A 25,779-nucleotide genomic window follows, 5' to 3' on the forward strand; every position below is an offset into this window, starting at 1 on the left:
TGATATATAAGTATTTGAAATGAACATGATTTCTTAATGTCTAGAGACATATCAGGGCCATTTTATGATTAATTGAAATACATTTCTTACATACGGTTCCTTTAAATCGGGGTTAAAATCTTCAAGTGTGTGGCAAGCATATGGATGTCCCACAGATGGCACTGTGAACTTGGGCTGAACGCTAAATAATATAACGATATGACAACACGCGATTTTTTAACCGTAAAGACTGTGATTAGACTCTGGTCACGCGACACGCGGGAGTAAGGCAGTCTGCAGATGAAGCATCAAGCCACGCTATGCATATAGGCCTGGCATAAAGGAAAGAACAGTTTATATTAAATTTTTGTAATATTTGTGTCGGTGATATACTATACATTAGGGGTGGGAGAAAAGATTCTATCTGATTCTCCAACGATTCTGAGCTTAGTTTTTAAAACACAGATTAGTGATGACACTGTGTGTGCGTTCTGCTTGCTTCCAATTCCTCACACGCACACCACTCAAACCTTTCATAAAGTTCGGAAAGGTTGATGCGAATTACAAGGACATGTATGTGGGCTTATATATAAATATATGGAACTCACTGACAGAAGGCTGCTTTCAATTTCAAATACTCACACGCGCTTGGTAAAGAGAGGCGGCTGTGTGTGTGCGACTCCGTGATTAAATGTACTTACAGTTTCATCTCAAAATGGGTTTTATGATGCAAAATTAATGTAAACAGTCAGTTATGTCTTAAGAGATTAGACAGGACAAACCACATTTTATAAACCACATTTTACAAGAGATCTGTGCATTGGTGTGAATGCAGCTTATTTGATCTCCCGCTGTCTATGATGTCATCGGTAATAATCACTCACAGCAAAAAGAAAAATCACTCACAGCTCTTGAATGGAAAATGTTCAGACAGCCTAGTCTTAAATACTGAAAGCACTCTTTGTTTATTGTTGGTAGTATGTTTTTTTTTTTTTTTTTTTTTTACTAGATTTTAAGTTTTGAAACAACTGTTTTAATTGTTTTAATTAGTATTTTTTATTATTTTAAAGAGTACTCATTACTTGTGTAATTAAATAATAAAAATATTTTAAATTCTATTAATACGATTAATTAATAAGAAAAAGAAGTAGATCAAGAAACGGTTTGGAATCAGATCGTGAGGTGGCAAAAGATTCCCACCCATGTGAAAAATCACATTCACTCTGATATAGAGTTTTTAATTCTGCTCATTTGCTAATCTCTAATTTACACCTGTTCAGAGAGTTGACCCTGGCTTCATGGTTACTTACAGCCAAACTATTAGAAAATATCATAATGAGTAGCTCGAAGAGAAAAAAAAAAAAAAAAAAAATTAACACTGGCATGTAAATGAAAGATCAGATGTAAAACACCTCCAAATGAACAAGGAGTGTCCTGTTAAGCACAGAGCAGCCTCGGGTCGGCTTTTATTCACTTAGGCCTATGTTTCATTCAAATCAACCTCTGGAGAGGAAGAGTTGGAGATAAAAAAAAAAGAGAGAGACTCTAAAAGCCCCTGATCTCGCAGGATATTATGTAGTAACTAATAGAATCTAAAGTAAAAGCACAGTCTTGATGGAGACTTTGAATCACTCTCGGTTCAAGGCTCGCCGGCTTTATTTCACACAATAATTGAAAAATATTCCTTTAATCAAGCACTACACCTCACGAAGCCTTTCTCTGTCGGTAAAATGGCTCATGTGAGTGTTTAGATGGTAGTTTGTATTGTTGATGAACCTGTCAAAAGCAAGACATGGAGACAGTTTCAGAGTGCCAAATAAAACAATAGTTTTAATTATAATTTATACATTTTTGTAAGAGAAGACGTTTTCACGTCCTCTATCTTGACTGTTAAGTGTTAGGTTGAATACCTCGGAGACGGTAACATTCGTTCTGTTGAGCTCCTTGAACCCGAGCCACCAGCGGATGTGAACCGGTGGATTACTGGAGGAAGTGTAACAGCACAGATTGATCTCCTGTCCCTCTACAGCTTCAAAGGAGCCCAGTAACGTTACTTCAGCTGGCTCAACTGTGAGCAAAAGTGATTACCACAACAGAAAGAGAAGCAAGATAAATGGAGTCAGCATATCTTCCCAGCAAATTGTTTAAACACGCTAGTCACGCCACAAAGGATTTGAGGCCATTATGATATGTTCTCTTGATGCTCTTACAGTACTGAAATAATGATCTAGCTGATCAATGAAATGGTGAGAAGTGTCTAGAGAGATCTTCTAATAAATGCCCAAATGGTATCAGTATTTGTGTGACTATGTATTCTCAATGAGCCGTATGTGCTAATGACAGTAGCTTTGTGATAAGACATGGATATTTGACATTTTGAATTTGTGGTGACAAGACCACCGTTACAAACCATCCTCTGTTAATGAAAGATTACAGAAACTGCAAGTAGCAGCAAAAATTGACCTGATTAACTTGTCAGCCATGATACAGCCATGTGTAATTGGCTTATTGTAAGTGACAGTGTGTCATGAAAGATCAAGCTTTTGTTTTAAGGCTATGCTGAAAACTACTAGCAACAACAGGCTTTTGGCCTTCTTAAAAGTCTAATGGGTTTTTGAGCAGAAGTTTTTTAAGATACATTTTTACTGACTACTCACACATGACGGTAAGAGTGCGAGTGAGGGACATTGGTGAACGAGACACTTGGTTGACGCTTTCGCACTGCAGCACACTATGATTGTCCTCTGGCTTCACCTCCATTCTCAACGTGCTTCTGGACCAACGTGACACAATGTCCACCTCCCAGCTAGTAGACAGGACTTCTCCATTCTGAAAAAGAGAAAAGATGGTATTGACATACCGAGAGACAGGTAGATTGATAAACGATAGATAGACAGATAAACAGACAGACATATAGATAGATAGACAGACAGACTGAGAGACGATATATAGACAGACAGATAGACAGATAGATAGATAGATAGATAGATAGATAGACAGACAGACTGAGAGACGATATATAGACAGATAGATAGACAGACAGACAGATAGATAGACAGACAGATAGACTGAGAGACGATATATAGACAGATAGATAGACAGACAGATAGATAGACAGACTGAGAGATGACAGACAGACATATAGATAGATAGAAAAAGACATTTGTGTCTGAAATCAGTCATCCAGTCAACGCCTTTGCAGACACTAACATTTGCATTAGCTGAAAATTATTAGAGATGTCCGGACTGACACATTTTATCAAAGTAAAACGAGAGTCTCCACTGTGAGTCTGTCTGCGGGACGCTACATGAATGGACAAGTAGATTTGGCTGCCTAGACTTCACTTGCAAATGATTTAAATCTTGACATCTTCTCTCTGTCTCTAAACACAGACATTTAATAAAGTTCTTGGTTGTAGCTCTAAGCTTTCCCCTAGGCTTGCTGATTTTAGCAATTCACACACATACACACACAAAACTAAATAAATGGTTTAATTACAAAAAAAATACATTTACCATAGTTTCTTAATGTCCTATTTAAGAGAAGAATTTACACAAGGGCAGTCCGCTTAACATTACCCGAGAGCCACGCTCAGAGTGTCTTTACGAAATGTTGAATGGCCTTTATAAGAAAGCACTGCTTTTGTTTATTCTCTGCTTTCGGCTCAGTCTCTTTGTGAACATATGCACGCTGTTATCTTGAGTTAGTCCACTGGCTTAGTCCAGTTAGGCACTGAAGCTTTGCATCACATTTATTAAGTTGTTTGAGATGCCAATGCTTCATAATTTCTGAGGTTGGGAAGTTTTAAAGAATATAAAACCACTGGTGCACCAGCCAGATTCTAGCTAGCTTCAAATTACTTTAGCAACCTGTGTTCCACTGTGACCTTACTCTGGCATAACATTCATGGTAATTGGCCTGCAAAGCATTTTGGTAAACAGCTCTCACATGGTTGAATGATGCAGCCCATAATTTTTCATCTAACAGCTACACGCTTAACGTTACATTTGGGCCAATTTATCTAAGTGGCACTTTCCATGAATGCAGTACACTTTGGTGTCCCATGACTTTTTAGACTTTTTTGGATTGTGAACTATTACATATGTTAGGTAAACTATACAATTATCATAATAACTACTTTTCAAATAAATCCTCCACACAAAATAACGGTTTTGGCCTCTCCCACATCAGAGGTCTTAACCTTCTTGACTATACTGTACCAAAAATGAAAATCATAAAAATGCTTTCAGCATTTCATATTTGACATAGTCTTCAGAATATTCAATGTTTTATACAATAACAATGTCTTAATTTTCTCTGTTTAATTTTCTATTTTTTAAATGATTAACTATTTAGAAAAAATATATATACTGTAACTGTGTTCTACATTCTGCAACCCTATATCCAAATGGTTTCCCTAACTACACGCACGCACGCGCACACACGCGCGCACACACACACACACACACACACACACACACACACACACACACACACACACACACACACACACACACACACACACACACACACACACACACACACACACACACACACACACACACACACACACACACATAAAATTTCTTAAAGTTGTGACACACAGCAAATGACATCTTTTAACATCTTTAAAAGGTGACAATTTTAACATGCTATATAAAATATCTGTAGGGTATTTTGAGCTAAAACTTCATATACACACACACACACACACACATATAAAAATATAAAATTTCTTAAAGTTGTGACACACAGCAAATGACATCTTTTAACATCTTTAAAAGGTGACAATTTTAACATGCTATATAAAATATCTGTAGGGTATTTTGAGCTAAAACTTCATATACACACTCTGGGGACATCAGAGACTTATTTTACATCTTGTGAAAAAGGCATTATACCACCCCTTTAAAATTGTCCATTTTTGAGGATGAGCAAAAAAGCACCGTTTTGTGTCTGTTCCTTTAAATGCAAATGAGCTGCTGCTTCCAGCACAGAGGCTGGAGTTTCAACAGCTTGCACTCACACAGACATGCAGTGAAAATTTCAAAAACTTTTAGCTTTTTATGTTCAAACCGGATTCAGACAATGATGGAGAGGCTCAAGAAGAGGTGACAACATGTAGAATGCAACAGGACATTTCTGAATGGTTAGTTGATGAATTTATGTAGCTTATGTGTCTTCTAGTCATTTATTAACATATTCTGTCTTGATAATCTATAAATCGCGTTCCGAGGGCGGGGTTTATGTAAATTTTAGGGTTGGTGATGTCACTAACCCGGGAGGAATGTGTGTAGTCCCTACCAGCCTTTTGTTGTTGTCCTTAAAAAGCGATTTCTTTAAAAGCAAATATCTCCCTTTGCTTTGAACTTTGAGCGTTGTAACTTTGCAGATGTTGTTTATGCTCAAACAGCAACATTACACACTAACTAAAGTTAGAAAAGTGAAATCATAATCAACCACCCCTTGAATCAACACAAATGTACATTTGCGTCGATTAAAGGGGTGGTTGATTATGATATGATTTCACCCTAACAGATCACCATTTCTATTCATTTGCCACTGAATTATGCAATCTGAAGAGCTTGGAACGGCGTAGAGCTCGTTTTTCTTCCGTGCGTGTCTGTTATGAGTCAGAGAGCTCATTCGCTCTAGAGCTGTCAATCAAATGAAGTATGTGATCATAACTCCTGCCCTTCCGAATGACGACGTTGAGTTCCACACGGTTACGCACATAAACAACTGAGAGTAACCCTTATTGAAAAGTGTTACCAATCAAACTAAAAGTTGTAACACTTTATTTTACAGAGTCCCTGTTACACATTTTACATGCAATTACAATAGTAATAACAGTCAATTATGCATAGAGACATGCAACTAACCCTAAACCAAACCTTAACCCTAATTATATAAAGTACATGTAGTTCATTGCTATTACTAAGTACTTAATTGTGTAATTACACTGTAACAAGGACACCTTAAAATAAAGTGTAACCGAAAAAGTTTCTTTCATTTATGGGATATATAAGTTTAATCAATAACTACAAGCCAAACACAAGGTCTTAGTTTGTATCCTGTTCAAGTAAAGGTAAAGGCCAAGTAATTATTTCTGAAAAGGAAAAGGGCAACCGATGAAGAATTTCGTATATTTCTCTCACCTTAATCCAATGCAGAGTGGCTAAAGGGTTGCCCCCGTACGACATGCACACCACCCTCAGAAAGGAACCAGCTTTGACCTCTTCATTTTCTAATCCCATGATCACCGGAGCCTGCGGGGGAACTGAACGAAGGAAGTCACAAGAGAAAGAAGGGTTACGACATCAATAGAGAGAAGTTTGAATCATTTGTATCTATTCGCAGGGATCACAGCCCAGCTACTCTTAGTAAAAAATGAAATGAGTGCAGTTCATGTGCGAAAAGGAGGGAAAATATTATTAAAACAAAAGATCTTGCCTTTGTTCTGTGAGGATGGGCATCTTTTCATGTTAGAGCCAGTCATGAAAGATGAAATGGAAGAACAAAGAGCAAGATAGAAAAACGACCACTAGTTTCAGCATCACAGCGTCAGGAAGAGCACGACTCTATTTTAGTCCCGTACAACATTGTTAAATCGAGGACATTTAACGCCAGTGCAGCGGGAAGACATCGCTTGTCCCTTTGATGAAACCATTAAGAATAAAGAGCAACCCACACACTGGCACCAGTCCATAAACCAAAATAACAGATGTTTAAACCGTAATAAGGCAATGTGGAACATGAATAAATTACAGTGGAGCTGAATAATACATTTGCCATCAAATAAATTATGGGGCAGGGCCGCTCTTTGTTATTGCCCCAATCAGTTTGGAAGTGGACGCGATGGACGGATGAGAGTCTGCCATGACAAAGTGCCGTCTTGCTTACAATCTGCTGCAGATGAAAATGGCCAGTGGAAAGTTGAATTTGATGGGCCAGGCGTGCTGAGTAAGGCAGCGTTGCTGGCCATCGGTTCTGCTACATTAGCACTTATTGCACTGGCTGGGCGGTAATGGAACCATGAGCTGGGGTGAGTGAAGGGGGGCAATGTTTTAAAGCATAAATTTAGCGAGCAGAGAAAATGTGATTGGCGTTTCGGGGGAAGCTTATGCCTGTGAAATGCATCATATCACATGGATTTTGTGCATTAGGTCGCATCGGTTTTCAAAGCTCACCTAATAACATAACAGATAAGTGTACAGACTTAACATGGAAAAAAAATGTGTGATAAAACATGATGCCCTAAACTGATTCGAAAGGACTTTGGTTTTTCAATTTAAAGTCAATATAAAACGGAAATCAAACCTACTTGGTACAAAATGGCAACCTGCAATTGTTACCTTAAAGGGATTGTTTATTCGAAAAGTTTGCACAAAAGAAGATATTGTGAAAAATGTCTCAGTGTTTCTTGTCCATACGATATAAGTCATTGGGGTCCAATGTCGTTTAGGACCCCATTTTCATTGTACAGTTCTTCAAAAACAACAACAACAAAAAAATCTTCTTTTATACTCTGCATTTATACAGGTTTGAAACGTCATGAGGGTATGGAGCCTCTAAGGGGACATGGTGATGGAAAAAATATGAGATGGGAGGAAAAATATATATTTCAATGCTTTTGTGTATGCTTGAAAAACTTTTGCCCTCTCTCGCAAAACATTTGCGTTCTCTTGCAAAAGTACTGCATTCTCCCAGAGATACTTTGAGTTATTTTGCAAAACATTTGTATTCTCTTGCAAAACATTGGCGTTCTCCCAATAAGCTTTGCGTTGCCTCCCATCTCATATTATTTCCATCACAAAAGCTTTGCGAGTGAACGCAAAGATTCCTGGGGGGATGGAAAACTTTTACGAGAGAACGCGAAAGCATTTCAATATAATGTTTTCTCCAATGTCCCTTTAGGGGGATGAGTAAATGATAATGAATTCCAATTTTTGGGTGAAAATTTACTTTAATGAGGTGTTTCTATCTGATCCAACCCTTAAATATATATATATATATATACTGCCAATAAGCTCTAAATGAATAAATCAAATTTTTTTCCTCACCTAATGTCCTGTTTTACATTGTGGAAGTGAAAATGGGTTGCAAACAGCATTTAATGTTGACTTTAATGGTTCAGTGTGTACTCCTGGTACTTGGTAGTTGTTACCCTCTCAGAGTGAAGGGGACATTTATTCCTACAGTGAAAGGACAAGGAGTACTACTTGACAGGAAAAAGGCCCAATTGGCTACGAGTCACGCAGCTGTGGCCATGAACTTGACACTACGAGAGCAAAAATCGATGACATAGTCAAAGTCTTGGTGATTTTCATTATTTACAGTATGTACTCCATTTAATTACACTCTGCTTGAACTGAGATTTCAAATACCAAATCCAGTGGCTCTTCACATCACACACATGAATAAAAAAAATGCACATATCACTATTAATTATTAAGAGCACTCAATTGTAAACACATTCAGTGTGAATTTACACAATGCAGGGTTCTTACAGTATACCCTCATGGTCATGCCAGTCTCAAGAGCTCGAGGGGAAGCTGGGTTCTTCGCTCGACACGTCAGTCGCCGTGTGTCATATGAGCTTTGTGCCCTGATGCTGTAAGAGAGAGCGGGATTGACTTACGTTAATGCGTTTCACACTGTGACACTTTCTCATACCCAGTGTTGCCACAATTACCCCCAACCCCACTGATCTCATAACTTTACTCATTTGCCAGCCTGGAGCATTGCCAGTGTACACTTAACTGTACCTGGCCTCCAAAATTTGATTGTTCAGCAATACCTTACTCAAGAGTGCAGCGCAAGTGGAATGTAGAAGATACACGTTTCAGATATTCTAACAAAATTCCACATGGATTTCAGTATTTGCCCATAGACTAAACATTTATGAGGCTGCAGGCAAAGAAAATCCTTGGTCAGTCTAGGTAATTATGCTGCATAGAAAGCTGAAAAGAGGTTTTAAATAAAGAAAACATGTGAAATGGGGAAATTCATTAAAGAAATGAAAATTCCATTGTCCTTTTGCACGTCATTCCAACTACTATGATTTTCTTTCTTTTGTTCTTTTCTTACGCATCTCATCACAAGCCTCCGTTTCTAATAAAACATAATTTTAGAGCTAGTAACGGAGGCTTCATCCATTGACAGCAGACTAGTGCAGTTATTAGAGAGAGAGAGAGAGAGAGAGAGAGAGAGAGATTAAGCATGTGTGTGTGAATTACCTCAATCTGTGCGTCTCTCAACAGTGTTCGGCATCAGTGTCTACTAATAGCGAAACTACGTTTATTTGCTCCTCGCTAGTGAGAAACATCATGTAGCAATAAAAAAAACAATGATGTACTAAACCAGTTGCGTTATATTACATTGAAATTATACCAGTTTATACTTCAGAGATTTAACTACAGTGCCTTGTGATGGGGTAAGTTAAAATGCTGGCTCAATTTACCCCACATCATTTGGTTCACTTTGCCCCATAGCTGCCATTTTGGACAAAACTAGCTAGCTTACAAATTCAGGCTAATATTTAGCAAAATTATTTGCATGGTTTTATACATCTCTATTTCACCAATATGAATCATAAATATTTTCTAGACTTGGACAAATTTGCTTTGATTTAACAGCCATAACATCTGACAAACCCAAAAACTGTTTTTAAAGTAAATGGGTGTCTTCCACTCCTGTCATGTTTTTCTCCTTTTCAAAGTCTGGCAGAAATGATGGGTGGTTCCAAAATATATGCTCACATTACAATAAAATTTTATGATTGCCAAGATAAAGGGAGTGGGTCAACTTACCCACTGGCTCATCTTACCCCACTATCCCCTAATTTTGTGGCAAATGAAACCTTGGAAATAATTTGTAGTTTTTTTTTCCTATTGTTTACTATATTTATTTGCTCGGTCAGTGTTGTTGTGGGTTTTGGTTCTGTAACGCTGTAAATACCTTTGAAATAACTGAAATCATTTTGGCGAAGTGGAACTGTAATGCGGTCAAGACCTGCCTGGAGCTACTTTAGCCGTGCGTTTCCTTGAAAATAATTGCACACCCTAGAACTTTTCATCAGAATCAAGCATTCAACAGCCCCTTAGTAGGGATTTTAAGCAATAGCCTCTGATGGAATGGCAACGGCATTCTGGCGTTCTATTGCACATGCACGACTTTAACTGCTACTTCGCTTAACCGTCTACTACACATATCTGAGGTGTAACTAACAACATTATTGCCTAACAAACTACATTTCGTGACACAACAATAGTATTTTTTTTAAATATGGTGAATTTGCTCGACCACCATTACAGTCGCAGCAAGTGGAGTGATACAAACGGTGAAACGGTTATAGTGCTGATACAGGGGGAATATTGCACTGCTATATCCCCCCTATAGTATATGTATGTGTATATATATATTAGAAAGAAATCACAGTTTTTGAATGACATGAAGGTGGATAAAAGAACTGCTCCTTCAAATGTAAAAAAAAGTGTAATTTTTTTAGCGGCATCTAGTGGTGAGGTTACGAATTGCAACCACCATAAGTTACGGTGGCCGACAGAAAAGCAATGTCGTCATCTGAGACAGCAGAGAGTAGCCAGTTTCTTTACAAAGATAATTAATTATTCAGTGAAAACGATATGTTATTGCAAATATTATTGTTACTTGTTCATCATTGTGTCAGTGTTTTATTAGCTGACTTTGACTATCTTCTTTGCTCGAAGAACAACATAGTGGCGAAGCGCGTTTGTCCGTTCAGGGCTACCGTAGAAATATGTCGGTGCAAAATGCCGACTTCACGTGTAAGGGGACCCGTGGTGTATGTAGATAGAACTGGCTCATTCTAAGGTAATAAAAACATAACGGTTCATTATGTAAGGTCTTTATACACCACTCAAAACATAGTTATGTATATGATATTCTCCTAAATATCACACAAAGCACCTTTAAATACCCACTTCACATATTGGTTAAATGGAAAGTTTTTTTCTTAACAAACTCCATCCACCACTGTTTCTTTTGCCTTTACAGTATATGCAGTTTTAAAATCTTATCGTAGGTATTTTCTCATTTCAAAAAGAGAAATTCTCAAGGTCATACAGTAAAATGTAAGTGGTGAAGGGGATTCAACTGCAAATAATCTTTTTTAACTTCATTGTTCACACACAAACTTACATAACTTCGGCATGAGTTGTTAAAAGCTTATCCTGTGAGCCTGACATTGTGAAAGAATCGGTTTCCGTCAGCTCCTCTCCATCTGAGAAAGAAGGGAAAAAAAGCACAAAAGTTTTAGAGTCAGTAAGCTGCCTCGGGGTACTTCTTGCCAAGAGATGGTGTGACACAAACTTAGTAAATGAATCATGATGTCTCTTGGATTGAGTTTACAGCCACTGCTTTGAAAGCTCCCACAGAGATTTTTTTTTTACCTTTTATCGGCGTTGTGTATCAACAGTGTAATTGTCTCATAAGAGCTATGCTTAATGGACGTAAGAAAGAGTGGGGCTCTTAAGTGATGGCGTACCTCTGAACATGGTGATTTCTGCAGGAGGTTTTGCATCAGGAGCGATGCAGGTCACCGTGTATTCGTCTCCCTCCACCCACGGCTCATCAGACTCCAGCTGAATGTACGGCTGTGAGGGCGGGACTTAAACAAGAGAGAGAATGAGGAGAAGGTGAGGAGAGATTAACCTGCAGGGGATTGTCACAATATATTATTTTATTGCAAGCTGTGAACTCATTTGGTGTCTGGTTGAAGAGATATTTCAGAGCTTTAAACACACACACACACACACACACAAACACACACACACTTCTGAGAGAGGTACTTTGGACACAAAATGTATGATATTTCTCCATAAGTAAGCTAAATTTGAAGGGTTTTGGCAACATAATAAAACCCTGGTTCATACAAAAAGTAAATGTAGTTTTGTATATGTGTGGGGAAGCACATTTAACATTCATTTGTATCATTAACTATAAAAAGTAACGTGATACCATTTTTTAAATTAATATTATATGTACATCTTATAACCTGTTATATATATATATATATATTTATATCCGTTATACTACTACTAGTCAAGTCAAGGCAAGTCAAGTCAAGTATATTTGTATAGCGCTTTTCACAATACAGATTGTATCAAAGCAGCTTCACAGTATTAAATTAAAATAATACAACAAAGTTTGTTTCAAGAGGAATTTATTGATTGATAAAATTAAATTAAATATCCCCAACATATCCCCAACTGAGCAAGCCAAAGGCAACAGTGGCAAGGAACTGAAAAACTCCATCAAGTGACCTAATGGTGTCCTAAAACTCCATCAGGTGACCTAATGGAGAAAAAAAAAACTTGGGAGAACCCAGGCTCAGTCGGGGGCCAGTTCTCCTCTGGCATTTATGAGCTAGAGGCCGGATTGTAGTTTGAACTATAAGATTATATGAATGCCTGGCTGAAGAGATGCGACTTTAATCTAGTTTTAAACTGGGAGAGCGAGTCTGAGCAACGAACAGTATCAGGAAGACTATTCCAGAGTTTTGGAGCCAAATGTGAAAATGCTCTCCCTCCTTTGGTGGTTCTGGATATCCTAGGTATGACCAAAAGCCTTGAATTTAGTGATCTTAAAGAGCGTGATGGATTATAGGGCGATAGAAGATCCGTTAAATAGACTGGAGCTAAGCCGTTTAGGGCTTTATAATTCAGTAGCAATATCTTATAATTAATACGGAACTTTATAGGTAACCAATGCAGTGATGATAAAATCAGTGTTATATGATCATCTTTTCTTGATCTCGTAAGAACTCTAGCGGCGGCATTTTGGACTAACTGTAGCTTGTTTATTGAGGATGCAGGACAACCAGCTAATAAAGCATTACAGTAATCTAGTCTCGAGGTCATGAATGCATGAACTAACTTTTCTGCATCAGAAACTGATAGCATATTACGTAGCTTAGCAATGTTTCTAAGGTGGAAAAAGGCTGTTTTTGTAACATATGAAATATGATTTTCAAAAGACAGGTTGCAATCGAGTATAACACCCAGGTCTTTTACTGTAGAGAATAAAGTAGCAGGACATCCTATGATGTCAAAGTTGTATTGTGCGAGGTATTGTGGGCGTTTTTTTGAACTGATGAGTATTACCTCTGTCTTGTCTGGATTTAATAAAAGAAAATTACGCGTCATCCAATCTTTTATATCTTTAACACACTCTGTCAATTTGGAAAATTTTGCGTTTTCATCCGGCCGTGATGAAATATATATTTGAGTGTCATCAGCATAACAATGGAAACTAATTCCATGTTTCCTTATAATATTTCCAAGTGGCATCATATATATTGAGAATAACAGAGGGCCTAACACAGATCCCTGCGGCACTCCATAGTTTACTGGAGTTATGATCGATTTTTCTCCATTTAAATAGACAAAATGGTAGCGGTCAGATAGGTATGATTTGAACCAGCTTAATGCTTGTCCTTCAACACCAGTATAATTTTGTAGTCGATCTAAGAGTAATGTATGATCTATAGTATCGAACGCAGCACTAAGATCAAGTAAAACTAGTATTGAGATACAGCCTTGGTCAGAGGCTAAAAGTAAATCATTTGTGATTTTAACGAGCGCAGTTTCAGTGCTATGATGCGGTCTGAATCCAGACTGAAACTTTTCATAGATATCATTTTGTTGCAAGAAAGAGCCCAGTTGAGCGGACACCACTTTTTCTAATATTTTAGACATAAATGGAAGATTTGAAATAGGTCTATAATTTGCTAGATTATTATGATCTAATTGTGGTTTCTTAATGAGAGGTTTTATAACTGCCAGTTTAAATGTTCTTGGAACATGACCTAAAGATAAAGACGAGTTCATAATATTGAGGAGAGGCTCTTCCACTACAGGTAACACTTCTTTCAGTAGTTTAGTTGGTATAGGATCTAATAAACATGTTGTTGTTTTAGATGAAGTGATAAGTTTATATAACTCTTTTTGTTCTATAGTTGTAAAGCACTGTAATTGTTCTTGCGGGGTGATAATTGAAGCTGAATTACATTTATGCATTTGGCAGACGCTTTTATCCAAAGCGACTTACATTGCATTATCCTATACATTTATACTTAGGTATGTGCAATCCCCTGGGATCGAACCCACAACCTTGCGCTGTTAACGCAATGCTCTTACCACTGAGCTACAGGAAAGCTTTTATAAGGCGCAATTGAAGATTGAACGTTTACAATTGTGGTTCTGATGCTTTCTATTTTCTCAGTGAAGAAGTTCATGAAATCATTACTACTGAACTGTAACGGGATATTTTGTTCGGGTGACGTCTGTTTATTTGTTAGTCTAGCCACGGTATTAAATAAAAACCTTGGATTGTTTTGGTTGTTTTCTATTAGTTTGCGGAGGTGCTCAGCCCTGGCCGCTTTTAGGGCCTTTTTATAACGTGTTTTATACTGTCTTTCCACGCGATTCTAAAGACCTCTAAATTAGTTTGTTTCCATTTACGCTCTAAAATACGGGTTTCTCTCTTTAAAACATGCGTAGTATTGTTATATCATGGTGCTTTAATTACGACTGGTCCTGCCTAATGCGCATGCGTCGCGTCTGAACGCGTTGTTGTTTTTGGAGCTCTATCGATTTGATTTATAATTCTTGATTTTTCTCTTTAAACTCACTTACAACGAACATTTTCTACTTTTCCTCACTGAGAAGCACTACTGCTCAAACCTCATAGTTACAACGCGGACTGTTGAGCAGACGCGTCTCAAGCCTATTAGTGATCCAACGGCGGATACTCTTAAAGATTACGTCCGTGGATCACGGCTGAACGCGTCTTCTCCACACTCACTTACAAACAAACATTTTTTCGCCTATCGTGCGTCTACTCTACACCCCTACCACTAAAAAAAACCGGATTATATCCAAGACTTCAGTCATAAATTAGTATTAATATTGATAGCATCACTGGTAGCTTCGTTGCTAACTCACTGTCCATCTGTTAAAATGGCGAATATATCAGATGTAAGTAGTCTACCTTTTGGTGCAGGTGAGGACACATTTGAGCTGCATGCACTGCAGTCTGAGCTGGAAGCTGTTGAGAAACAGATCCACGACCTTTTATTGAGACATGCCGAGCTGAGAGACCGGTGTTTAGCTCTTGAAACATCACGCGCCGATGCACACAAATCAGTGTTTAACGTTACTAACCCGCTGACTCCGACCGCGTCTACTTCGTGCGTTCCTCAGCATCGGTCGCGATCAGCCATGGTCTCGTTCACTCCGGCTCCAACACGCCACCACGAAGCCTGGGTGGTTCCGCAGCGGAAGACACGAGTCAGGTTTAGACCAAAACTCTCTCCGACCCTCCCGGTTTTTGAGTTATCCACACAAAACCGCTTCTCCCCTCTTCGCGAAACAGAACGCGATGCTGTGATCATCGGCGATTCCATCGTTCGGCACGTACACGCTACGTTAGGTAAAAGTAAGGTGCACAGTCACTGCTTTCCTGGTGCTCATGTTTCTGAAATCGCTGCTCGCGTTCCCGAGATCCTGAACGGTGACGAGCGCGTCGGAACTGTGGTCCTGCACGTGGGAGTGAACGACATCAGGCTGCGCCAGATGGAGATTCTGAAGAAAGACTTCAGGAATCTGATCGATACGGTACGCAGCACATCGCCTGAAACAACGATCATTGTGTCAGGACCGCTTCCCACGTACCGATTAGGGCATGAAAAGTTCAGCAGATTATTTGCGCTAAATGAATGGTTAATGTCATGGTGCAATGAGCAGAAACTGCTCTTTGTAAATAATTGGAATCTGTTTTGGGAGCGTCCTAGGCTTTTCCGTGCTGATGGCTTACACCCAAGCAGATTCGGAGCGGATCTTCTGTCGGATAACATCTCCAAAATGTTAAATACCCTTTGACTAGTAACCAAAAGTCCAAATCATAGTCTCTGCTGCACCAATTTAACTGATATAAATACTAGTGTAGAACATTGCATAGAAACCGTGTCTATTCCTCGTTTAGTGAGATCAAATAATAAATCTACTGCAGGATCTAGGAAAAATCTAAGATCCTAATCGTACTACTACTACTACTACTACTACTACTACTACTACTACTACTACTATTATTACTATTACTATTACTACTACAATCCAACACATATTAATTTTCAAATGTTTGGGATCATCAATATATGTTTTAACTTTTACTCTTTTATACTTTTATTCCGCAAGGATGCATTAAACTGATCAAAAGTGGAGTGGGCAGGATATTGGGTGGGATCGGGTCATCTATGATGAAGAGTGTAGTGGGCTGGAAAGGGTCGAGGTCCGCAGTGAAATTGATGAGCCAGCGCTCCTCAACTGGCTCAATCGGAGAACTGTCTCACAGGACCTAACTCTTCGCTGGATCTTGTGATCGGCTCCAGCCTCGGGACGGGTGTGGCGACCTGCTTTGTCTCTGAGAGAGATGGCTGCTGGAGGTGTAGATAGTCCTGGGGAGTCAGAGATAATGATGTTGTTGTCCTCAACGAATCCAATAGTGAGGGAGGATCCACACACCCGCAAGTCGTAATCAATGAACTCGATGAACAGACAGTGATCCTCCCCCAACAGCGGCATCTGGCCGAAGATATCGTCCATCCCACTCCAGAAACCCCGTTTCAAAGTTTCATCGTCCCAGCACACCTCGTAATAAAGTTCCAGGTACTCCTTCACATAATTGTCCAGCTACCAGCTGTTTTGTGAAAAGCAGTCCTCATAATCTGTTTTGGTCTGTTCTTCTGTCACACTTGTCTTGGTAGTTAACAGAATCATGATGCAGAATAGCAGATACTAACTTATTTAATGGACACGAAGAGAATACACAGGTAAAGGCATGAAGAATCCTAACATTAACTGCATATACGTAAGACGAGAACCGACAATGAACTGAATGAGACAGGGAGTATAAATACACAGGGAAACTAACAGACAAAGTAATCAGTAACCAAGGAGACTAACTAGGATGCAATCAAGACTAAACTTAATTGAAGCACATTAAACACTAAACACAGCATAATCCTGCAAAGATGTGTTTGACGTCTTAATTTGGGGGCTTTTCGGAACATATATTAATAAAAGATATTAATTTATCAGCAAGCATATCATATAATTAATTCAACAAATGCTTTTTTATTTCACCCAATAAGTGCCAACATTTTAACATCAAAAGTGAAGTGCATAATTTTTTGCCATTTGATGACCCACTTTTTTTAACAGGTCTTCCGAACACTCAAACAGAAAATACGTTCAAACTCCCTTTTAGCCAAAATGAAAGTAGTGATGCCTAGTAATGTTGACGCTGCAAATTAAACTGGGATAGGAGAAAGTATTTATTCAGTGAAAACATCACATACTTCATCTGTAAGGGTAGATTTAGCGTTTGGTTTACACCGTGTCCTGACCAAAGCAATGAAAGCTATTTCTTTCATGTTAAGGGCATTCACACTGACAGCGCTTTGCAGAAACAAAGCGACCAGAAGTCATTCATTTTCAATGAGAGCTGGTGATCTGAGGCAACATTAGGGAGAGATGAATTTAAGAAAGTTCATCTTCATGCAAATGCACACTGACAATGCAGAGAATGCCAGTGGGAGTGCAGATAAGTTCTGAGTGGTTTTTAGCATGTTGTTACAGTATGTGACTGCAAAGTTATTCTGGCCAAGTCAAAAGAGTCTACCGTCTTTACTCTATGATATGGCTCAGGTCCATCCTTCAATGTAAATCTGACAGATTTATACCCTCTTTATTGTCTGGCAGGAAATACAATTGTAGGTCTGATTGCTTTGAAGAGTAATAGCATCCCACTTCTTCACAAGCCACACATTATTATTCATCTAAGTACGTCCAGCTTATAGTCAACTAATGTAAAGTAAACGAGTCTCATGAGGTTTGCTCTATGCAAATTAATCAATTATTTGTTAGATTGAATGCATGCATAAATAAATCATACAGGTTGTGTAAAATATATTTACTTATGATTATCCACTTGTCAGAGCGATCATCTCTGGTTTATTTGTTTTGGATATTTCAGTATTTTTTACTGACTTGAATGCATAATTGCACAACTCAGATGGATAAGCTTCCCAGGTTTACTTAAAACAGACAATAAAAACAGATTTGATGTTATCCAATTTATCTTTATTCTTTAAGGCGAGACACGGCAGGCAAAAACATCGGGTTTTTTTTACTGGTCAATTTTGAGATTTTTGGATATTTGTCTTCAATAACACGTCTTCTTTCAGACTTGTGGTGGAAAAAAAGTCCGAAATACACATTTAGGTCTTTATTTTACTACACTTTGTCTGTTCGCGTCTGTGGATTTCTCATAAATTCAACAAAAGTTGGCGTTCTTAATCCTCCCGCTTCTCCGCGATCTCTGTCTTCTTCCTGTCATCACACGCACGGCTGGATAGCTCTCTCTCTCCTGTACAATGCTGTCGGATCCAAATATGGTCATTTCCTTTTTATCAGCAACCAATCGTGAAAGTAAAAGGGCTGAATGCGCAATCTCATTGGCTGATGATAAATCTTTAAAGCCCGTTTTCTCAAAATGACCTTTCTCTCATACTCCAAGTACGAAATCTTCACTTCAGTAGCACCTATATACACCAACCTTTCCAGTCTTGTACCTAGCTATATTATGAAGACATTTACAGAGGGATTTGTAAATATATTATTCCTAGCCTGATTTATATAACATTTTATTCCCAAAAACATGGCGAAAATCTTTTTTTTAAGGCTATTGACAGTATTTTCTGATTTACAGGATAACTAAAGTAGATATCCATAAATCCCTCTGTAATTCTTTTCCCATCTAATATGTGAACACAATGAAAAAATATTTTTTAACCTGGCTTTATCCAATACTCAGATTTAATTTTTTTAAATATATGCAAAATAGCGCATATTTAATTAGATATTGCCTAATTTGCATATTTAAACATTAAATTATAGAAAACTTGTAATACATTTTCTTCTCATCTTAATGTAGGTAATCAACTGGGAAAGTTTCATGGTGATATCTGCTAGTTAAAATTTTTACCCTATTCACCTGTAGTGTCTCGCCTTAAAGAGGCCATATTATGCTATTTTACAAAGTCTTGATTTTGTTTATAGGGTCTACTAGAAAAGTATTTCGTGCTTAAATGTTAAATTTTTTTTAATGTTTTTCACATTATTTACAATGTTTCAGCAACTCTCTTGCCAGTCTGTCAGTAACACTCTGTTTAGTTGTCTCTATGAAGCCCCTGCTTCTGAAAAGTGCAATGTCTTCTGATTGGTCGACTGGATCAGTTTGTTGTGATTGGCCAGCTGCTTCAAGCGGGTTTCAGAAATGTCACGCCCCTTACCATGATCATTAGTTTCAACACACTGCTAACACTAACTCAACCAGGATTCGTCCCTTTATTTTGTGTATGCCTTGTGAACTGCTAATATCTGATGTAACGGGTGGAATAATATTTACATTGTCATTTTCGTAGCGGGTCGGATATCAGTATGCACGGCCGGACTGGGGGTCCTATAGCCAAGACTGTTTCGACTCAATTCAGTACCCATTGATAGGCAGCTTCTTTTAAATGGTCCCCTTGCTTATTTGTGTTTGCACTCTGTAGACTGAAGACCGTCAAAGGTTTCTAATTACAATGTGATTTGCACCGTAGAGCACAGCGTTCGTACGCTGCAACTGTCAAAAGTGACTGACAGCTTCAGTCATCAAGGGTGTCAGAAAGTCCGTCCTGGAGCGGAAAACAGACAGCAGTTTCCGACGGTCTGATATGACAGTTGTTGCTAGCAGAGTGATGTGAAAAACACCTCCACCTGCTGTCTCTAAACATTGTTTTTGTTTTGCGATTTTGCAAACAAATATCAAAGCATAACCTTCCATAACTCTCCACAATGATAATATTGTAAATGGCTGCCTGACAAGTTGAAATAAGACAAAATAAGACAAACTTCCTCCAGTGCTTGATTCTCTAGCCAGGGCTCAACATAAAAAAAATAAATCCCCATTGGCCCCCGGGGCCAGTAGATCAGAGTTTCGCTGGCCCCTTCTATATTTTTACTGGCCCTGAAAGAAATATAAGGAACAGCACTTTTCTATTAAACTGTATTTATTGTATACATTAGGATTAATCAATACAGCAAAGGGAGTACAGAATAACCAAATTGTCATTGTAACTATGAATGGTTATTGCAGTATATATTATTTTTCCTGCAATGAACATAGGCTCGCCAACACGGAGAGAATGTGGTTTTCACACGGATCCATTTTACTAAGAGATTCCACTTTTCCTCCTTTCTTCCCCTTAGCCCCTCCCTTTTCTCCCTCAGCGGTCCATTTTATTCACTGGACCTCCTCCTTTTTTTTGTAAGTAAGAGTTTTGCATACTTACTTACCAAAAATGCTAAAAAATAAACGTGTGACGCCCGTTTCACACATACTCCGTGTGCAGTGCGTGTTGCAGTGCGTATGCGGTGCAGGAGCAGCACGCGCTATTGTGCTTTCACATATGATGCGTTTGCAGTGCGTAACTGATCCACGGCTGTACCACAAAAACGTACTCACTATTTGTATTTCAAATCCAGAAGTTATCAGCAACTTTTATTTAAAAAAGTTGTGTCAGCATTGCGATTCTCTTTGAACGCATATACACTCTTTAATAGACATTTAAACACAACTTAAACAACGCATTATTCAGTGCTACTTCTATATAAAAAGTAAGTAAGTTGCAGACTCTTAACACACAATCATCATCATTAAAAGTAAAGAATCGAAATGATCTTACAAAGGCTGTTGCCGCTCTCTCTTTGATTTAGAAATTTTAGCTGATGATCAATAAAATGCAGCTCATATCTGTTGCTTTCGGTGACGTGCACTCCATTAAATCTGCATATAGCGCGGGAACTGAAGATCTGATTTATATCCGTTTCTCGTATCAGCCTCGTAGTTCTTTGACATTTTAACACGTTATAAATAACCTGAAGTAACATTGACACTCTTCGCGCCACTGTGTATGATGTTTGCTGTTTGTATTGCTGATGGCCAGTCACTGGCTCACGCGGGGCGGACTGTAGCCTCTTACAGTCTGCTACGGTGGTCAGACTTACGGTCTGCTTACGGTGTAAGAGGACTGTAACCTCTTACAGTCTGCTACGGTGGTCAGCGTTTTTCTACCCCATTGCTAAGGCAGTCTCATATCACCTTGCCCCATGCAGACCAAGAGGCCTTGCAAACCAGTCTCAGAATATTGAGAGAAAGCTGGCAAAGAATCCTGAGCAGGCTAAAATCTACTGCTCTGAAATTCAAAAGCTTGAATCTGCAGGCTAAATAGCCAAGATGTCACCAGGGGAGACAGACAAGACAACAGAGTCCTGGTTTATCCCACATCACATGGTGTATCATAATGGGAAAGACTGAATAGTCTTCAACTGTTCCTTCCGGTACCAAGGACAAAGCTTGAATGAACAACTGCTTCCTAGGCCAACACTGGGGCCATCTTTACTGGGCGTTATCTTGAAGTTCTGGCAACATGCCATTGCAGTTAGTGGGCATGTTCCACCAGGTACACTCGTTATTGCGGTGCAATGTGGGATAGAATGAGTGCACTCGATTTTGTCCACTATGGTTTCCACTACAAATGGCTGTCCCTTCAAATAATGCCCTATTTTAGGGCATGTGGCGATTTTGGATTCAGCCATTGTTTACAAGCTGTTTTATTGACATCTTTCTGCAGTTGAAACACTGATAGAGCGATTACTTGAGAGACATGATACGGATTTCAGTAAGATGGACTGTATCTTTCAACATATTTTCTGATGTTCATTCATGCTTATTTTGTTCTGTAACATAGTAAAAAGGAGGACTGATCACGTTCACTAGCCCTCCGCTTTGCTTGAACTGAGTTAACTTGCATTAAAGAGTGTCAAAATGGTATTTATTGTTTGAATTACATGATAAAATGGACAGGATCACAAAGCAAAGTTTATTGTGATTTACTGGACAAACATTAAAGAGGTTTTCAACACTGTTGGGTCAAGCATTTTTTCTTTGGTTAATACATCAATAAGCCATTAAATGGCTTATTATCATTAAAATATGAAAATTAAAATGACGGGAAATAGATTATTACGACCCTGTCCGTCAACATCATGGACAATGTGGTGTCTCGCTCTCGCTCTATATATACTGTATATATATATATATTAGGGGTGTAACGGTTCACAAAATTCACGGTTCGGTTCGATACGATACACTTGTGTCACGGTTCGGTTCGGTACGTTTTCCATACAGCAAAAATAAATAAATGCCAGAGAAATTTCCTTGAATTAATTTTTTTTTCAATTATTTTATTTAATGAAACTGACATCATAAAGTATGATTTTTTTAATTACATTTTTTTTGTTGCTTTTTTTGCCGAGCAATTATGGAGCTATACTTGACTCTTCTTATGAGCATATAAAACAAAACAGCTCCTTGGACAAAATGAAATGTAATATTGTAGTAGCAGGCTAGTTATAAACAAAGGTTTATTTTAGTTCAGATTAACATTTGAGGGCAGCAATTGTATTCATAATGTCAAAATAAAACCGACGTAATGTTACTTGAAAGCATTATAGCCTACTATTCCTGACAAACTTCCATACTTTGCAGTTAGTGTTACTACAGTAAATCCATGGTGAATGTTGCTGATCTGTGGACACCGGCCAGTTCATTCATGGCACGATGTTTCTTCCTGATTTCCACGTCAGCGCTGTTTAATCCGTTAATAACAGAGAAATGTGCATGTTTCTCACTAGATCTCGCAGCGATGTTATTACTTCAGTGGTGAATTAAAAAAGCATTTGAAATTCAAATGCTTTCTTTACTGGTCTGGATCTCTTAGCGCTGTGTGGTGTTGCTTGATCAGGCTCGCGCATAGGGCTCGTGAGTCCCGCTTCACAGGTCAAAACTGATAAACGGTCCACACAAACCACAATAAGAGTAGCTCAGTTTCGTTCCTTACATTGCATTTGCCAGTTGATGTTGTGGTCGCGCCACCCGCGACGCGCCTTCATTTGAAATAACGAAATTTTGGTCAGCAGAAAAAAATTGTCCAACGAACCGTTCGGTACGAAATGCGTACCGAAAACCGAACCGAAAGCCTCGTACCGAACGGTTCGATACGAATACGCGTATTGTTACACCCCTAATATATATATATATATATATATATATATATATATATACACAATTAATTTGTTTACAGCTTTATATTTACTCTGTCAGCATCCTTCATACTTTTAATCTGTTATTTCATTTGAACTACATTCTGTTTCTGCCTCTAACCACTAGTAACATGGGTTACATAAGACTATGGCAAGCCAAATCGACCCCTTGGGGTTTATCATACCATTCACCAAAAGGGCCAAGACTCTTATTCAGGATCTATGAAAACATAACCTTGGCTAGGATGACTCAATTGAACCCTACCTCGAAAACGACCTCAATTTATATCCCTGCCTTTGCTGACACTCCTTTCCCTGTTAGGGAGCTACATGTCTTTTGTGACACATCAGAAAGGGTATGTGGATCTGTAGCCTACCTTCGGACCACAGATGAGCATGAGGAAGTCCATATTGCCTATGTCCTGGCTCGATCTAGAGTGGCTCCCCATAAATGCCTATCTATGCTACGCCTAGAGCTTGTGTGCTTCACTCTCTGGAGCCCAAATGAACAAAGTAATACAGGCAGAAGTGACCCTTCTCATAAAACAAGTCACATATTGGTCTGATTCCACTACTGTGTTGCAACGGTTGAAGTCAAGGTCATGCCGATACAAGGTGTTTGTGGGGGCCCGTGTAGCTGACATTCAGACTTTGACAGATGTTACCAGGTAGAGATATGCTGACTTCACTCAAAACCCAGCTGACCATAGCACCTGAGGTCTCAACTTAGCGGAGTTAGCAGGCCCTCACCAACGGAGATCTGGACCAATTTTCCTGGTGCAACAATCAGACATGTGGCCATTGACACCCAGCACAGAGACTGAGCCTGACCCAAGTGGAATTAAAAGAGCATCCATTGTTGGAGTAGTCATGGTAGTTCCCAGCCCCATACATCCAGATCTCAGTCAATTCTGAACCTAAAAGGTTCGATTGGACGATTCCGGGCGTGCTGAAACCCTGGATCCAGATATTATTCACCCAATCGTTCTAGACCCCCAGAAACATGTCACAAAGCTACACATTCAAGATGTGGATCAATAGCTCCATCATCCTGGTTCAGAGCGAGTTCTAGCAGATACTGGGTGCTTAGAGGCTGTGACACAACCATACACAAACACCAACATTCCAATCAAGATTGCCAGTTTTGACGTGCAAAGCCACAGACCCTATAGATGGCTGATCTTCCTCCAAGTCGGCCGCGCCTGTTCAAGCTGCCGTTTTACTCCACTGACACAGACTGGTTTAGACTTTTTCATGTAAATATATTAGAAAATATTGTAATTTTGCAGACCTTTAATCAAGCTCCAACAGCAACATTAAACACTAAAAGGTGAAAATGTAAAAAAGAGTAATAGCATAAGTGCTGAGCACCCACAGAAATGGCCAATCAAAAAATCTATTGAGATTCAGAACTTCTCTGATTGGTGGATTTTACAACAGAATTCTCCCATTACATTTAGCATTACAACATAACCTGACTCAAAAGCTTGTACTTTGTTTTGTTTTTTCACCATTATAAAATGAATTTTATATAATTAACTCCAAAACCATCAGGTATATCAGCGAGAGACTGGCTCGTGACAACACTGATGGAAATAATATGTTTTTGTTTGGTTGGTAATGTATTTGCAGTCCATGTGTTTCTCTTTACAAGACACAAATAACTTTTGTGCAATTAATTCATCAAGTGCAACATCGCACGGAGAAAAAAGACTGTACTCTTAAAAAACGTCTCGGGTTACAACTGTAACCCTCGTTCGTTCCCTGAGAAGGGAAGCCTGTATGGAACTAGTCCAATCTCGTTTGGTGTTGCTTCATTACGTCACTCGTGACGTCGCATGTGACGATAATGCGGAAGCTATAAAAGGACGTCGGATCACAACAGCGTCAGCTTCTGATTGGTCGAAGCTAGTCGTTCTCAGGAGCGCAGGAAGTGTGGCCGAGGGACGCAACGTCCCCTTTTGAGAGAAATCGCACTGCGTTGAGAATCGATACATTGGAGAACGAAACCAAAGCACAAAGGCATCTGCACGTTACTTTGATCGTGCGAAATGGGTTCCCCCTCAGGGGAAAACCCTCTGGTCCTGAGCCACCACTGCAGGGCCCTCATATACAGCAGGCCAAAAGGTATCACGTTGGATGCTGCTGCTAGAAGACCCAGAACCCTTTGAAAATGTTTGACAGTGATGGCCTGGCCTAGCTTGATACTCGTTACTGTGGTCAAGATGGTGTTTATACGAGCAGGAGACAACTGTGCTGACATCGTTACTGAATCCCACACTACCCCCAGGAATATCGTTGTCTGTAGAGGAATTAGTGAACTCTTCTTGACATTGAGTCTCAACCCCAAGAACCTCAGATGGTTCAGAACAACATCTCGTTGTTGAACCGCCATCTCCTCTGACTGTGCCAGGATGAGCAAGTCGATGTAATTGAGAATGCGAATGCCCTGAAGTCTTAGTGGAGCTAGAGCGGCATCCATACATTTTGTGAAGGTGCTAGGCCGAATGGAAGAAATCTGTATTGATACGTTTTCCCCCCAGAAGC

At 39.0% G+C, this 25,779-nt stretch overlaps 1 protein-coding gene across 6 annotated transcripts in view; it reads right to left on the reverse strand.

Annotated features, from left to right (window-relative positions):
• Nucleotides 1–25,779, reverse strand: part of nphs1 (NPHS1 adhesion molecule, nephrin) — a 108,845-nt gene that overhangs the window by 36,205 nt on the left and 46,861 nt on the right. For all 6 annotated transcript variants that reach the window (XR_014208526.1, XM_082179100.1, XM_082179099.1 and 3 more), the window contains 6 exons: nucleotides 11,508–11,630; nucleotides 11,162–11,243; nucleotides 8,491–8,594; nucleotides 6,139–6,260; nucleotides 2,637–2,808; nucleotides 1,890–2,047 (listed from right to left, as the gene is read on the reverse strand). Coding sequence is in view for 5 of the 6 variants with exons in the window: in XM_082179100.1 (XP_082035226.1) it covers nucleotides 1,890–2,047; nucleotides 2,637–2,808; nucleotides 6,139–6,260; nucleotides 8,491–8,594; nucleotides 11,162–11,243; nucleotides 11,508–11,630 (761 nt within the window). In the remaining variant the exon portion in view is untranslated. The remainder of the gene's footprint in view (nucleotides 1–1,889; nucleotides 2,048–2,636; nucleotides 2,809–6,138; nucleotides 6,261–8,490; nucleotides 8,595–11,161; nucleotides 11,244–11,507; nucleotides 11,631–25,779) is intronic.

Source organism: Leuciscus leuciscus (genome assembly GCF_965113295.1).
Source record: "Leuciscus leuciscus genome assembly, chromosome: 9".
Lineage (NCBI taxonomy): Eukaryota > Metazoa > Chordata > Actinopteri > Cypriniformes > Leuciscidae > Leuciscus > Leuciscus leuciscus.